This window comes from Agelaius tricolor, unplaced genomic scaffold (genome assembly GCF_023055355.1).
Source record: "Agelaius tricolor isolate 1412-34295 unplaced genomic scaffold, bAgeTri1.0.p SCAF_42, whole genome shotgun sequence".
NCBI classification, from domain to species: domain Eukaryota; kingdom Metazoa; phylum Chordata; class Aves; order Passeriformes; family Icteridae; genus Agelaius; species Agelaius tricolor.
Genome location: NW_027269302.1, coordinates 2,971,628 through 2,988,299, shown reverse-complemented (window position 1 = coordinate 2,988,299; position 16,672 = coordinate 2,971,628). Strand labels below are relative to the sequence as shown.

Here is a 16,672-nt window from a genome sequence, read left to right as displayed (position 1 = left end):
AATTCCTTTCTCCTGCTGCCACTCTGGGCCTCCCCAGCTGCCCTTGGTGTTAATTCTTTCTCTCTCTGGCTGTTTTCCACTATGTCAAAAGGATCCACCATCCCTGAAATCGCTCTTTAAATACTCTCATGGCTCTGCTCCACTGTCCTCAGGCTCCACCCCACCGAGCACAGAGCTCCTTTGTCCCTATACAGTGCTCATGGGCCCAAGGCCTCCAAACCCCTCCTTGGGACATCTCTGGGCCCTCTCCAAGGTGTTTCCAAATGAAAACATTCAGCTCAGGGTCTAAAGAAATCACCAGAGGACAGGACCAGCCCGACCTGTCTATCCTGGCTACTTTTGTCTGGGAGCAATCCTTGGATATACAGAATTTGGGAGGCCAAATTCTAATTTTGGCCATGGTCCCTGGACAGGAAGGCTGGTTCTTTTCCATAGGAATGAAGGAACAGAGCCCCAGTGTTTCAGGGGTAGATGAGAGGTGACCACCAGAGGCCAAGGCCAGCCAGAGCTGGCAGGTTTTGTTTTGCAAGATGCCCTTGCATAGAGGAAATTATTTTAGGGAGAGTACCCATTTTGGCAATGGGCATCTGAAAAGTCAGACAGCTCTTTTCCATAGCAAGGAAAGCGCAGAGCCCCAGTGCTCCAGGAGCTGATGAGAGGCAGCCCTTGACACCCCATGATCAGTCAGAGCTGTCAGGTGGCCCCTGGGAGGCCAAGCCAGCCAGAGCTGTTCCATGTTCCCTGGGTTCCATGGGGCCCCACAGTGTCCCAATGGTCCCTTGCTTCCATGGGGCCCTGAGGTGTCATAATGCCCCCTTGGTGACACGAGGCCCTGAAGGTTAGAATGGTCTCCATGGTTCTACCAGGCCCCACAGAGCCACAATGGTCTCTGGGTCCATGGAGCCCCTCTGTGTCACCATGGCCCCTTGGTTCCCTGGGCTGCAGTGGTGCCACAATGATCCCTTTGGTTCCCTTGGCTCCAGTGGTGCCACAATGATCCCCTTGGTTCCATGGGCTCCAGTGGGGCCACAATGATCCCCTTGGTTCCCTGGGCTCCAGTGGTGCCACAATGATCCCCTTGGTTCCATGGGCTCCAGTGGGGCCTCAATGATCCCCTTGGTTCCATGAGGTCCCCACAGTGTCCCAGGGATCTCCATGGGAAGGAAAGAACCCAGCCCCACTGTTGCAGGGGCAGCCACCAGAGGCCCAGGCCAGCCAGCCTTGACGGTACTGGCAGATTTTGCCGGGGAGCAACCCTTGGATATTGACAATTTCAGAGGTGGAATCCCAGTTTCAGACATGGACACTGGAGGAGAAGGATGGTTCTTTTCCATAGGAAGGAAAGCACAGAACACCGGTGGTGTCTCAGGGGCAGATGAAAGGCGGCCATCAGAGGCCAAGGCCAGCCAGACCTCTCTGTCCTGGCAGCTTTTGTCTGAAAGCAACCCTTGGATATCAGGAATTTGGGAGGTGGAACCCCAATTTCAGCCGTTTCTGCATGGATAAGAAGGACGGTTCTTTTCCATAGGAAGGAAAGCACCCAGCCCCAGTGTTTGGACAGCAGGGGAGAGGCACCCCCAGGAGGCCAAGGGCAGCCAGACCTGTCTGTCCTGGCAGCTTTCACCTGGGAGCAATCCTTGGATGTACGGAGTTTTGGAGGTGGAATCCCAGTTTTGGCCATGGTCAAGATGGGTGTTTTTGCCCATAGGAAAGTAAAGCACAAAGTCCAAGTGTTTAGGAAGAAGATGAGAGGTGGCCACCCGCAGGCCAAGCCAGCCAGCCCTGTCTCTCCTGGCAGCTTTTGTCTAGGGGCTTTCCTTGGACATTGGGCATTCTGGAGGTGGAATCTCAGTTTTGGCTGTGGGTGCCTGGACAGGAAGAAGAGTTCTTTTTATAAGGAAGGAAAGCACCCAGCCCCAGTGTTTCAGAGGCAGATGAGGGCCAGCCCTCAGGAAGCCAAGGCCAGCCAGACTTGTCAGTGCTGGCAGCTTTTGTCTGGGAGCTATCCTTGGATATAAGGAATTCCAGAGGCAGATGCCCAATTTTGGCAATGAGTGCCTGGTTCAGATGGAGGGTTTTTTCCCACAAGAAATAAAAGTGATAGTGGAGCCCTGGAAAATGTTAAAAATCGTCTTTGCAAATATTGGGCTTTGTGTTTTCTCAGGTCACTGCACCTGCGTAAGCAGTACGATAAAAGATATAATTGTTAGATGTGGTGATTGTTTAGTAATTAAATATAATTATTATATAACCATAAGAAGAATCGTGAGAAACTATGTTGGAAATTTAAAGGGGGCTATGTTTAGCTGAAATCTGTGCATACAACAGAACAATTTAAGTTTAATAATTAACATGAAAGTTATGTAATGATAGAGGATAAAACACGTTCACCTCGAATGTATGGTTGGAATCAGATTTGGGTGGAAACTTCCCCGATTCCCAGAGCTCTTGAATAAAAAGCACCGCATATAATCGCTGATGTGATTATGTGTTTCTGAATGCTAACATTTTGGCGACCCCGGATGGGACCCTGCGGGTGCTGCTGAGCGAGTTTCGCAACTCAACCGCGCTCCAGCCGGCACCGAGGGATTCTCGGGGAGCTCGATCGGCCGCGACCGCTTCTGCCACTCGCCACGTCCCCGGGAGAAAGGTAAGGTGCTTTTTACTTTGGTTTGGGTGCCTGCCAATGAGACGCAGCAAAAGCTACGCTTGGTTGGGCTAAAGGAATTCCTGCTGGTACAAGCCCAGGCGCCGTTCCATAAGACAATCGCGAAAGCGTTGCGGGTTCGGCAATTTGTGGTATATTTGGAATGGAGAAACTTAAAGGGATTTTGGGCGGCAACACCTCTATCCCGCAAAGTTCTCCTTTGGGGTGCTTATTAGCACATTGGAAACAGGGTAATTTTGGGGAAGAATTACGTAAAGCTAAGTTGATTGATTATTGTAATACATGGTGGCCAGGATATGCCTTGGAGAATGGTGAAAAATGGCCAAAATATGGGACTCTGCAATATAACACCATTTCGCAGTTAATGTCATTTTGTAAACAAGAAGGAAAATGGGATGAGGTTCTGTATGTTGATTTGTTTTTCTATTTATGGGGAAAGCCAGAATGGCAGGATGAATGTGGATTAATGATGGTTAAAACATCTGCAAGCAATAAGTGTGGGGTTTGTGAGGAACGTTGTTTGGAACACTTGGCATTGAAAGAAAGCCTGAGTAGGGAAAATTATTCAGATATTGATTTACAGGTAGCTCCAATAGGAACAAGAGAACCTAACCCTATCCCACCTGTTCCATCTGTCCCTATCCCACTGCCTGCTCCTACCCCACCTAGTCCTGAACCTGTCTCGTCTAGTACACCCTTCCCTCTTTATTCTCCTCTCCCATCGTCACCTGATCCCTCTTCCTCGGAAGATGAGCAAAACCTAACTGTGGCAGGAAGGAGAGAGAGAGAGAATCAACGATGGGGTAACCCACAGAACCAGGAGTCGGTCTAACCTTGCCCCAGTTATGGATAGAAAAGACATAGGCAGACAAAAACGGGCTGTAATTGCCCCCTTGCGACAAAGTGTAGGAGTGGAAGGGCCAGTATTTATAAAAGTGCCTTTCTCTCCTGCAGATTTAGTTATTTGGAAACAATCAGCCAGAATTCATAGAGAAAATCCTGATAAAATGGCATGAGTATTAAACATGGTTATAAAAACTCAAAATCCTGACTGGGAAGACATACAATAAAATGTATATATATATATATATATAATATTAATATATCTAATATATATTTATATATAGTATATTAAAATATCTAATATATTAATATTAGATACTTTGATGGATACTACTGAGAAAGAGATGGTACTTAAGGCAGCCAAAGAAAGGGCAAGAGAGCACATCAGAAAAGGACTCGTAACAGGGAATTTAGATGAGAATTTCCCAATTGAGGATCCAAATTGGGACCCTAATTTATTTTGCGATGTGGGGAGACTACAGAAATATCAAGAGTGGATCCAAATAGGAGTTCAGAATGCTGTGCCCAAAACTATAAATTAGTCTAAACTATATGAAGTTCGGCAGGAAAAGACAATGTCCAGACTTGAACAACCAGTTTCACCAGGGCAATCAGTGCCAGCAGGTTACCAAGGGGATGGTTTTTGGGGAGTATACTGGCTGACTAGACATAGAGCCAGTAGAACAAGTTAAGGAACCTCTTATAAATAAACAATTAGGACATAAAGAGGTACAATTTCTAATAGATACAGGAGCTACTTACTTGGTATTGAATGATTTGCAAGGACAAATTGGGGACAAGCAAACAACAATAGTTGGCGCTACAGGGAAAGAGGAAAAACGGCCATTCTTGCAACCCCTAGATTTGTGTTTTGGGAACAAAGTTATAACACATGAATTCCTATACGTACCTGAGTGTCCAATTCCACTTTTAGGGAGAGATTTGCTAGCGAAACTTGATGCTGTAATAACCTTTGAAAATGGGGAGCTTATAATGAAAATATCTGAATCAAAGACGGGACAGATTTTAATGATCAAAGAAAAACCTGTTCCCTCTATCCCTAGGGAGGTAGAAGATGCAGTGATTCCCTCTGTATGGGAGACAGATATACCAGGGAAATCTAAATTGGCACAACCAGTGCATGTAGAGTTAAAAGAAGGGGCGAGGGCTCTACAAGTCAAACAGTATCCCGTAAAACCAGAAGCATGGCAAGGAATAGTAAGGATTTTTGAGAAATTCTTGAAATACCAAATTTTAGAAGAATGTGAATCAGAATTTTATACACCAATATTTCCAGTAAAGAAGCCAAATGGTGAATATAGATTAGAGAAGGATTTGAGAGCATTAAATAAAATAACAAAGGACATTTATCCAGTGGTAACAAATCCTTACACATTGCTGACATCCGTAAAGGAGATATATAAGTGGTTTAGTGTAATTGATTTAAAAGATGCCTTTTTCTGCATCCCCCTTGACAAAGAAAGTAGGAAACTGTTTGCCTGTGAGTGGGAAAACCCAGGGAATGGGAGAAAGACCCAGCTCACCTGGACACAATATAAGAACTCGCCAACCCTATTCGGAAACCAACTGGCAAAGGAGCTGGAGATTTGCACCGAGAGTGGGCAAGTACCAAGAGACCAATACCTGTTGTTGCAGTATGTTGATGATATACTAATAGCTACAGAAGAAAAGCAGCCTGTATAAAGGTAACCATTGAGATTTTAAATTCCCTGGGAATGGGAGGTTATAAAGTACCCAGAGGAAAGGCACAAATTGCCCAACAGACTGTGATCTACCTGGGATGTGAAATTTCACAAGGGCAATGAAAACTAGGCACTAACCGTATCCAAGCCATTTGTGCTATTCCAGAGCCCCAGAATCTACATGAGCTGCAAGTCTTCCTCGGGATGGCAGGATGGTGTCGCCTGTGGATCATGGACTATGGACGGATTGCGAAACCCCTGTGTGAAGCTCAGAAGATGCAGCCATTCACCTGGGGCAAGCCACAGAAAGAAGCCTTCCTAAAATTAAAGGAAGCACTGACAACTGCTCCAGCATTAGGCTTACCTGATCTGTCTAAAGATTTTCAGCTGTTTGTCCATGAAAGGCTGCGCCTAGCACTCGGAGTCCTGACCCAAGGTCTGGGAAGCTGGAAAAGGCCGCTGGGCTACTTTTCCAAACAACTTGACAGCATAAGTGCCGGGTGGCCTCCATGTCTGCGGGCAGTCGCAGCCACTGTGATGCTGATACAAGAAGCCAGGAAGCTCACGATGGGAAGGCACATAGATGTCAATGTACCACACATGGTAACCACTGTCTTAGAGCAGAAGGGGGCCTTTGGCTATCCCCAAGCAGGATGATGGAATTCCAGGTAGTCCTGACTGAGCAGGGTGATGTCACATTAATAACAACTAACCTTTTGAATCCAGCTTTGTTCCTAGGTACCACAACTGAAGAAGGCCCACTAGAGCATGACTGTGTGGAGGTAACAGAGTACACCTACTCAGCAAGAGAAGACCTGAAAGACGTCCCACTAGAGCAGCCAGAGTGGGAGCTGTTTACAGATGGGAGCAGCTTCGTGGAAAACGGAACCAGATACGCTGGGTATGCGGTAACAACAGTCAGTACAGCAGTGGAGGCAAAGGCATTACCACCAAATACATCTGCCCAGAAGGCAGAACTGGTTGCCTTAACCAGGGCACTAGAATTACGTGAAGGGAAAAGGGTAAATATCTGGACTGACTCAAAATATGCTTTTGGAGTGGTGCATGTACACAGAGCACTGTGGAAAGAAAGGGGACTATTGTCCTTCTCAAGGTACGCACATTAAACATCAGGATGCAGTCCTGCAATTGATAAAAGCAGTACAAAAACCTGAACAAGTGGCAATTATACACTGCAAAGCACAGCAATCAGGAAACTCCAAAATCTGTGAGGGAAATCGAAAAGCAGACTGGACAGCCCGACAGGTTGCTCGAGAGGTGCAAACAACAATGGCATTGATACCTTTAAAGCTTAATGTATCCCAATTCAATTTGCCTCCAGAATCAAAATATTCAGTAGAAGATGAGAGACCGGCACATTTGCTAAAAGCACAAAAGAATTCAGAGGGATGGTATGTGACTGCACAAGGACAGATAGTGGTACCCCCTTGATAATGAGAGAAGTTCTACAAATTAAACATAACGAATGTCACTGGGGAGCAGAGGCATTGGTAAAATTGCTAAAGCAGAGTTTAATTTCGGTACGGATGTTAACAATGGCAAAATCAGTATTGTCAAAATGTGATATCTGCTTGAAAAACAACCCAGTGGCTAGGTGACAAGCACAGCTAGGAAGAATTCGGATAGGAATAGAGCAAGGAGACTATTGGCAGGTAGATTTTGTAGAACTGCCAAGAACTCGAGGATACAAATACCTGTTAGTGGGGGTTGACACATTCTCTGGGTGGCCAGAAGCCCTTCCCTGTCGCACCAACCAAGCAAAGGAAACAGTAAAGTGGTTACTACAGGAGATTATTCCCAGGTTCGGGGTACCCCTAGGGTATCATCAGATAGGGGGCCCCATTTCATAGCTACAGTAGTAAGAGAGGTAAGTAGATTGCTGGGGATAACTTGGGACCTCCACACACCGTGGAGACCCCAGTCAAGTGGACAGGTAGAGAGGATGAATCAGACACTAAAGAGGCAAATCAGTAAAATATGCCAAGAAGCCAAATTGCAGTGGCCCCAGGCTTTGCCAATAGCACTGTTGAGGATTCGGATAAAGCCTAGGAGTGGGATGTCAGTCAGTCCGTATGAGATATTGCATGGGAAACCATATGAATCTCCTGAGCCTAACCCTAATGTGCACGTCACAGGAAAGCAGGAAGTGTATAATTATGTTCTGTCTCTTGGGAAAACTTTAGCTCGGCTCCAGAGCATCCTCGTGCGGAATAGACCGCTGACTCTCGAGAACCCAGTTCATAACATACATCCAGGAGACGAGGTGTACATCAAGAACTGGAACGAAGAACCACTGAAAGAAAAGTGGAGTGGGCCCCACCAGGTACTGCTGACCACCTTTACAGCAGTCAAAGTAGCCGGTGTGGACCCCTGGATTCACTACACCCGAGTGAAGAAAATCCATCCTGGATCACAGACTGTGTAAACTGTGGAACCAACAAGGCTGCAGATAAGATGTGTTTAATCACTTTGAGAATGCTATCAGTAATTGTGCCAATGTTATGGTCATTAATGTCTTTGGGATGTGAAATGCAAAAAGATCAACTAAACACTCTTCATTCTAGAATGAAGAGAGAGGTACAAACAGAAACACAGGCGATAAAGGTTTCTAATGCAGTTTGGGCTGAGAATGTAATGATCAGATTAGTCAAAGACTTTGCCAAAATGGAAAACACCTGTAGAATAACTGCCTGTCTGCCAATACCAAAGGGCAGCAGGAGACCCAGTAAATTGGGGAATCATAACATCAAAACTACCTGAAATACAAAAGGACAAAACAATTGCATGTAAACAGGTATCCGAATCGAGCCAAGTAGTCAAGGAAACTTGGGAGAAAATAGGAACATGGATGAGACCCATGGGCCAGAAAGACTGTATTCTAAGTGATGGCAGACTAGGAACCCCTATGGGAGAATCAGGAGGCATCACACAATGGCAATGCTATTTGCCACACTATAAAAAGATTATAGAAAATGTTACAGAAACCACCCTGGTATGGAAGTGTGAGGCCAAGGATCAGAAAGGTCAGACAGAGCCTTGGGACAGTGCGTGGTCTGTGAGTATCCTTCAAAGATTCCAATGTATGGCAAACACCCCTTGGGGCATTAAGTGGGAAGGCCCCGAGAATGAAACAGATCCAGCAGTAACAAACACTGCCACCAGTAGCAGAACGAGGGCAGACAAAGTAAGTTGGTGGGCATGTAATAAAACTTATGACTGCACTTCTGATGATGCAGAGATAAAGCAGATGCCACCCCTGGCAATAGCCCTACAAACTGGCTGTGCTTGCAGAGGGATCAAACATAAACAAGGCAGAGGGAATTATAAAGCAGTTGTAGGATGTACCAGGAGTACAGTCCGAGGTCCAGGACAATTTGTATGGGCAGCAAGTGATGGCACCTGGACAACACATCTGCCTGTAGATGGGAAAGTAAAGGAAATTACTTTAGGCCTCCCAACCTCATGTCCAATTTGGAAAAGTCCCCATTTAACGGAAAACATGAACTTGTGCAGATAAGAGCAAGATGAGAAGTTCTAGACAATGAAAATCCAGATGACAGTTGGCAAGAACCCTCTGGTGGAGTAAAATTTGGGTGGGCCCTAGAGTCTATGCTTGGTCCTACAGCAAACTATCAGAGTAGAAGATGCTGTACAAACTTACAGGTCAGGTAGATAGACTGGCAAGAGTCACCCGGGAAGGATTTAAAGAATTAAACGTACAATTGCAAGCCACCACAAAAATGACTTTACAAAATCGATTAGCCTTAGATTTGTTACCCCTGAAAGAGCATGGAGTATGTGGATTTTTAAAGGGATGGGTTGGTCATTGCTGCGTTCACATCCCAAATGTAACTGCAGATGTAGAATATGACATCAATCAGTTGAAACAAATAGAGCATGAAGCACAAGAAGAGCAAAAGGATTTGACTACGACCTGGCTAGGCAAAGTCTTTAAAGGGTTAGGGTGGAATGTGAGTTCATGGATTAAATCTGTCATTGAGACTGTGATAATCTTACTAATTGTATTCTTAGCAATTTGGTTAGTTTACAGCATCTTAAAGGGAGAGATACAGAAGAAAACATCCTGGAACCAGAAGATAATAAAGGCACTGACACGAGATCCACGCCCACCATCTTCTGGTTCTCCAGTTCGTGACAGCATCCACGACAACGTTTACATCAACCATGGACTTGAAGAACGTCAAGAATAAATTGAGAAATAAAGGACTGTATCAAGTGAAAACATTTACACCTATAGTGAAGTGAAAATGCTTTCAAAGGGGGGAGAATGATAGTGGGGCCCTGGAAAAATGTCAAAAATAGACTCTGAAAACGTTAGGCTTTGTGCTTGCCAGATCATGTGAAATCGCACCTGCATAAGCAGTACATGATAAATGATATAATTGTTAGATGTGATGATTGTTTAGTAATTAAATATACTTACTGTATAATCATAGGAAGAATCATGAGAAACTATGTTAGAAGTTTGAGGGGGGCCATGAGGAGCCCATGCTTGGCTGAAATCTATGTATACAATAGAACAATGTAAGTTTAATCATTAACATGAAAGTTATATAAGGATAGAATAAAAAAACATGTTCATCCCGAACCCATGTCGGAGTCAGATTTGGGTTGGTACCCCTGACACCCAGAGCTCTTCAATAAAAGCACCTGCATATAATCATTCTGGTGATTATGTGTTTCTGAACGCTAATATACCCAGTAAACTGTTAAACCCTTCCCAGTTGCTGTGCATGAGGCTCTATGAATACGCACCAGGCTGATGTAAGGGGAAAGGTATTTCAGGGGATCCCTGAAGGTAACAGGGTGCTCCTGCCTCAGTGCCAAGATGCACCCAGTTTACATCTTCCAAGAACTGTTTAGCATGGCTCTGCCCTGGATCTGCCTTTTTAGAGCATGCAGATTCCTTGGCTGTGGTTTTGGCTCCTTCTCTTTATCACCTCCAGGTTTTGGGCCTTGGTGCACTCTGCCTTCAGACGGGGAGTGCTGATAGTTGGCAGATCTGTACAGGTGTCCTCATCCTGGGTGCATTGGATGTTCTCCCATCCAAGCAGGCAGTTTAACACAAGCAGTTCTTTTCACAAGTCTAATTAATGACAGAAATAAAAACTATATAACAAAATATATATAAAATTTACATATATATTTAAAAAAAATATATATATATATGTATATATATATATATAAAATATATATATTAAAAAATATATATAATTTACTTTAAAAAACAGTCCCAGCCCATATTTGATCCCAGTCTGTGTGGTCCTGATCCATATGGTCCCAGTCCCTGGGATCCCAGTCCATACAGTCCCAGTCCATATTTGATCCCACTCCAGGCTATCCTGGTCTGGAGGGTTCTGATCCACACGATCCCCATCCATGTGATCCCAGTCCAGGTGATCCCAGTCCATCTTTGATCCCAGTCCATCTTTGATCCCAGTCTGTGTGGTCCTGCACACACTCCCAGGGTCTGGAATTCCAGTTCCCAGCCAGGAAAAAATGTTCCTGCCCTTGAACTTCCTTCCTGCCCTCTCAAAAAATTGCAATAAAATTATAAACAAAGAAATAATAATTGAAATTAAATTAATTATAATAAAAATGAAATATAAAAATCTCAAGTCTTCTTTACAGTACTCCAACAATGATTCAACTCAAACCAACAACTATTACTATAATATTACCAATGCATATAAATAAACAAATTATATATCAAGAAATATATTTTGAAAGTTTTAACTGAATAATTAATATACTTCAGATAAAAAAAACCTACAAAACTAACATACAATCTAACACACCTTAGTAAAACAATTCATATTACAAATATACTAAAGGCAAAACCAAACACCACTATAATTTCTCAGAGATTTTAACCAAACAATTAAACTTTAATAACATCCTTAAGTACTCTTAAAAAATTAAAATTATTTTTAAAAGGTTTATTGGGGGTGCGTGGTTTTATTTGGATATTGGTTTTTTAATTGTTAGAGGCTAGATGATTTAAAAAATGGGACTTTTATAGGAATTGAATCAGCTGAGAAGGTGGCACTCTGCAAACAGAACTGACTGAAAGTGAATGGGACAGAAATCAGTAACTCTGAAAGTTTTATTTGCTATCAAATACATCCCACACACCCAGCCCCACACAATCCCCATCCCACAGTTTCAAATTGGGATCCCACTTCTCCCAGTCCCCTTCTAACCCCATCTCACCCTGGTGGTTGTGGAATGCAGAGTTTGGCATGGGATTGAGGTTTTTTGAGGAGGGAACAAGGAATTTGAGGTAGGATTGAGCCTTTTTGGGTTAAAATTCAGTTATTTTCAGTGGGATTTGCGTGATTTTGAAGTGACAGATTCATCCCTCTTGGCTTTTGGAGTGGAAACACATGGAGAAGAGAAAAAAATTCAGGCCAAACCAAAGGACAAGCAGCCAGGTGTGTTCCTAACATGGACCACATGGACTGTGGCTCACCAGGGCTGTGCCCAAAGTGCCTCCTCCAGTGGGGGATGGAGCTGCAGCAGCGCACAAAGCTCTTCCCGCACTCGGGGCACTCGCAGGGCTTCCCTTACCGGTGCCTCCGTTGGTGTCGGGTCAAGTTAGAGCTGCTGGAGAAGCTTTTCCCACACTGGGGACACTCGTAGGGCCTCTCCCCAGTGTGGATGCGCCGGTGGGTGACGAGGGTGGAGTTGTGCTTGAATCCCTTCCCGCAGTCTGGGCATTGGAAGGGCCTCTCCTCTGTGTGAATGCGATAGTGCTGGAGGAGATGGGAGCTGGACTGAAACCTCTTCCTGCATTTATCACACTCGTAGGGCCTCTCCCCGGTGTGGATGCGCCGGTGCTTGACAAGTTCGGCGTTGTACTTGAACGCCTTCCCGCAGTCGAGGCATTGGAAGGGCCTCTCCTCTGTGTGAATCTGATAGTGCCGGAGGAGATGGGAGCTGGTCTGATACCTCTTCCCACACTCGGAGCACTCATAGGGCCTCTCCCCAGTGTGGATCCTCTGGCGCGAGTTAAGGCGGGAGCTCTGGCTGAAGGTCTTGCCACACTCCCCACATTCGTAGGGCCGTTCCCCAGTATGGATCCTCTGGTGCACGATAAGGCTGGAGCTCCACCTGAAGCTCTTCCCACACTCCCCACACTCGTAGGGCCATTCCCCAGTGTGGGTCCTCTGGTGCCTGATCAGCTCGGAGTTCCACCTGAAGCTCTTCCCACACTCCACACACGTGTGGGGCTTCTCCCCATCATGGAGCTGCTCATGGAGCACCAGCTCCGACTCTGGCTCCATCTCCGGCCGCCTTCCTGGCCCAGGCTGCCTCTTTCCCCCTCACATCCCCGCCATCTGCGTTTGCAGCCCCTCCTCGTGAGGCATCTCCGGGCCTTTTCCTCCCCGTTGGCTTCCTGCGCCGTGGAGCCGCTCAAAACGGCCTCTGCCACCAGGTTCTGCTGTGGGCATTTGTTCTCCCTGCTCTCCATGCTCAGCTCCTGCTCTGGGCGAGGAAGGACAAGGACAGCATGGGATTTGCCTCCGTGCCACAGGCAAGGGCAACGAGAACCCCCAGGCCGTCTCTGGGGACGCACTGCCCCCTCTTGGCCCTCCCCATTTCGGGATGCCAGGGCTGTTTGGGCTCCCGGGCTCCCTTCTCCCCTCATTCTCTGCTCTGCGCTGCAGCGGCTCCAAGGAGTCCCCCCTGCCCCTCTCCAGGCTCTTGAGGCTCCCGCCAATGGCGGCACTCCCCCCTCTCTGGCCTCCCCACTTTGGCCTCCTGGGGCACACAGGGCTCTGCTCCTCCAGGCTGCCTCTGCCGGCAGCCGCCACCGCCACCGCCCGATGTCCCCCCGAGGGGCCTTTTCCGCTCAGCCTTGGACGTCTTCATTCTCCAAACATCCCCCCAAAAACCCAACCCAGGGCCCCCCCGGGATATCCGGGCCGGGCTCCCCCTCCCCGCTCACGTGCGCCATGGGGGGGGCGATGATCCCACAGGGGGGGGCTGTGAATTCAGGCAAGGCTGGAACGCATGGTTCCCCCAGCTCACCCTTGATCCGCCTTTGTCCCTCCTCTTCCTCCCGCCCCTCCTCTGCCTTATCTCCCCCTCCTTCTTCTCCTCCTTCTTCTCCTCCATCCTTCCTCCCTCTCCTCCTCCCCCCTAACCCCGCCTCCTTCCCTCCTCTTTCTCCTCCCGCTCCTCCTCTTCCATCCCCCCTCCTCCTCTTCCCCTGTCTTATCCCCACCCCCATCTCCTCTTTCATCCCGCCCCTTCCATCCCTTCTCCTGTTCCTCTCCCCTTACCCCGCCTCCTCCTCCCCCTCCATCCCTGCCCTTCCCTCCCTCCTCCTCCTCCCCCAGCAGCAGCCACACCCTCGGTGCCCCGTTCCTGCAGCCCTCGCAGCCCGCGGCAGCAGCGGCGATGGAGCCGGGCCAGGTCGGCATGGGCAGCGCGGGGCTCTCGGCTGCTCCCAGCCGCTGCGGGCGGGGGGAACCCAGCCCGGGCCAAAGGAGAGGCAAACTGGGCAAACTGGGGGCTGCACATCCAAACTGGGCCTTGCTGGGGACCCTGCCTGGCCCCTGCCAGCCCTTGGGGCTCCTCTCGGCACATCCGCCAGGGGGGAACGCACACAGGCCTGGGGGATCCCAGCAGTGGCAGCACTGCCAGGGACTGGGCTGCACTGGGATCGTACTGGGACTGACTGGGGCTGTACTGGCTTTGTACTGACATCAGACTGGGATCATACTGGGAGTGACTGGGACTGTACTGGCTTTGTACTGGGATCATACTGGGATCATATTGGGAATGTACTGGGGACGTATTGGCTGTGTACTTGGATTGTACTGGGAGTGGCTGGGAATATACTGGCATTGTACTGGCAGTGACTGGGACAATTCTAGGTTTCTATTGATATTATACTGGTATCATGCTGGGATGGGACTGGGTTTGTACTGACATCATACTGGGATCATACTGCCATGCCAGGGCAGACTGTGATCGCACTGATGGATACTGGGATCGTACTGGAATCATACTGGGAGAGAGTAGGAGCCTGCAGGAGGCAATTGAGACCACGTTAGGGGCAAATGGGATATACTGGGAGTGACTGGGATGGTGCTGAGTGTGACTGGGATGGAGCAGCTGTGAGCAACTGGGATCATGCTAGGAGCAACTGGGAGGAACTGGGAGTGAATGGGTGCATGCTGGGAGTGATTGGAAACTGCTGGGCTTATACTGGGGTGTACTGGGATCATGCTGGAGCTGACTGGGATCATTCTGGCAGTGAGTGCCACTACACTGAGGCTGACTGGGAGTGCTTGGGAGCAAATGGGATCATACTGGATGAACTGGAAAGATGCTGGAGGGAACTGGGTTACACTGGGAGATACTGGGAGTGACTTGAACAAAAGTGAGGGTGAAAGAGAGAAACTGGAACCATGTGGAGCACAACTGGTTCATACTGGCAGGGACTGGGAGCACACTGGGCTCATCTCTGGATCATACTGGGAGGGACTGGACTAATACTGGGAGGATCTGAGAGGGACTGGGAGCACACCCTGCACATCATCCCCCAGACTGGGCCTGACTGGGAGCAACTGGGAGCACGCTGGCAGCAAATGGCATCATACTGGGACTGACTGGGCTGATCTAGGAAGCAACTGGAACCACGCTGGAGGCAGCTGGGACCATACTGGGAGAGACTGGAAGCAACTGGGATTATACTGGGACCACCCTGGGAGGGCTGGCATGTGACTGGGATCAAACTGGAGCTTACTGGGATCATACTGGGGTTGAAAGGGAGCGACTGGGATCACACTTTGGGCTACTGGGAGCAGCTGAGCGAAACTGGGATGATGCTGCAAGCAAACTGGAGGAACTGGGAAGGACTGGATGCCTGCTGTAGGCAACTGGGATCTACTGGGCATGACGGGGGGATCATACTGGGATAACTGACACCTTACTGGGGCCACTGGCAGTGCCTGGAAATGACTGCAGACATGCTGGGGGCAACTGGGATATACTGGGAGTGTCTGGAACCATCCTGGGGGGACTGGAACCACACTGGGAACAACTGGGACCATGCTGGGGAGAACTGGGACCACACTGGGGACAACTGGGAGTGAGTGGGACCATGCTGGGAGGGACTGGGATCATATGGGGAGGGACTGGGACTAGAGCAGGAGCAACTGGGTCCAACTGGGACCATCCTGGGAGTGTCTGTAACCATAGGGGAGTGATGGAAGCACACTGGGAACAGCTGGGCCCATGCTGGGAGCAACTGGGATCACTCTGGGGGCACTGGCATCAGACTGGGAGTGACTGGGAGCAACTGGGATTAGACTGCAAGGGACTGGGATCATACTGGGAGTGGCTACACTCGTACTGGGATTATACTGGGCGTGAATGGAACCTGACTGGGGCTTCCTGGGAGCTACTGGGCCCATGTTGGGAGGAAAATGTGACACACTGGGAGCAACTGGGATCGGCTGGAAGGTTCTGGAACCATGCTGAGAGGACTGAGACTACAACTGGGGCAACTGGGATCATCCTGGGAGCAACTGGGGCCACCCTTTGAGCAACAGATGGAAACTGGGATGATGCTAGAGGAAACTGGGAGGAACTGGGAAAGACTGGGATCATTCTGAGGTAACTGAAACATACTGGGAGTGTCTGTAACCATCCTGGGGGCACTGGAACCACCCTGGGAACAGCTGGGATCATGCTGGGAGCAACTGGGACGATGCTGGGGGAAACTGAATCTACCCTGGAGGCAACTGGGCACGACTGGGACCCTGCTGGGAGGGACTGGGACTATTCTTGGGGCAACTGGGATCATCATGGGAGGAACTGGGAACAGCTGGAATTATGCTGGGAGCAACTGGGATCACACTGGGATCCCAGTGAGAGCAGCTGAGTCCATGCTGGGTTACACTGGGATCTCATTGAGAGCGACTGGAATCACACTGGGATTGACTGGGAGTGGCTGGTTTTGTGGATTTTGGGGGTTTGGATTTTGGGGGATTTTCTTGGCATTTTGAGGGGGAGTTTTTCTGGGGGCGTTTGGGGATTTATTGAATTTTTTTGTGGCTTTTACTGGTATTTTCTTAGGATTTTTTGGGATTCTCAGAAATTCCTGGGGTTTTATTGGATTTTTAGGAGATTTTGCGGCATTTTATTGGAATTGTGGTGGCATTTAGTGGGATTCCTTGGGGATTTTGGGGATTTTTGGGATTTGGGAGGGATTTGAAGGTTTTTGTGGGGATTTTTGGGTGTTGCCAGGATTACTTTGGGTCTTGTGGGAGATTTTGTGGGGCTTTTAATGGTTTTGGGGACATTTTCTGGGGATTTGCGGAGTTTAATTTGGATTTTTGGGGTTATTGGGATTTCAAAGGATTTTGTGAGCTTTTATTGCGATTCTAGGTTGTTCTAA

At 48.2% G+C, this 16,672-nt stretch overlaps 2 protein-coding genes across 2 annotated transcripts in view; both read right to left on the bottom strand.

The window, feature by feature from the left end:
* LOC139603915 (zinc finger protein 239-like) overlaps positions 1 to 13,391 on the bottom strand; it is a 169,557-nt gene extending 156,166 nt beyond the window's left edge. The window contains exon 1 of the mRNA XM_071454925.1: positions 13,208 to 13,391. Within this exon, the coding sequence (XP_071311026.1) occupies positions 13,208 to 13,216 (9 nt within the window). The 5' untranslated portion in view covers positions 13,217 to 13,391. The remainder of the gene's footprint in view (positions 1 to 13,207) is intronic.
* Positions 10,829 to 12,527, bottom strand: LOC139603918 (zinc finger protein 3-like; the record flags this gene model as incomplete). Its single annotated transcript, XM_071454928.1, has 1 exon — positions 10,829 to 12,527. A coding segment is annotated over one exon (705 nt), but the record flags the coding sequence as incomplete, so codon positions are not given.
* Positions 13,392 to 16,672: the final 3,281 nt, after the last annotated feature.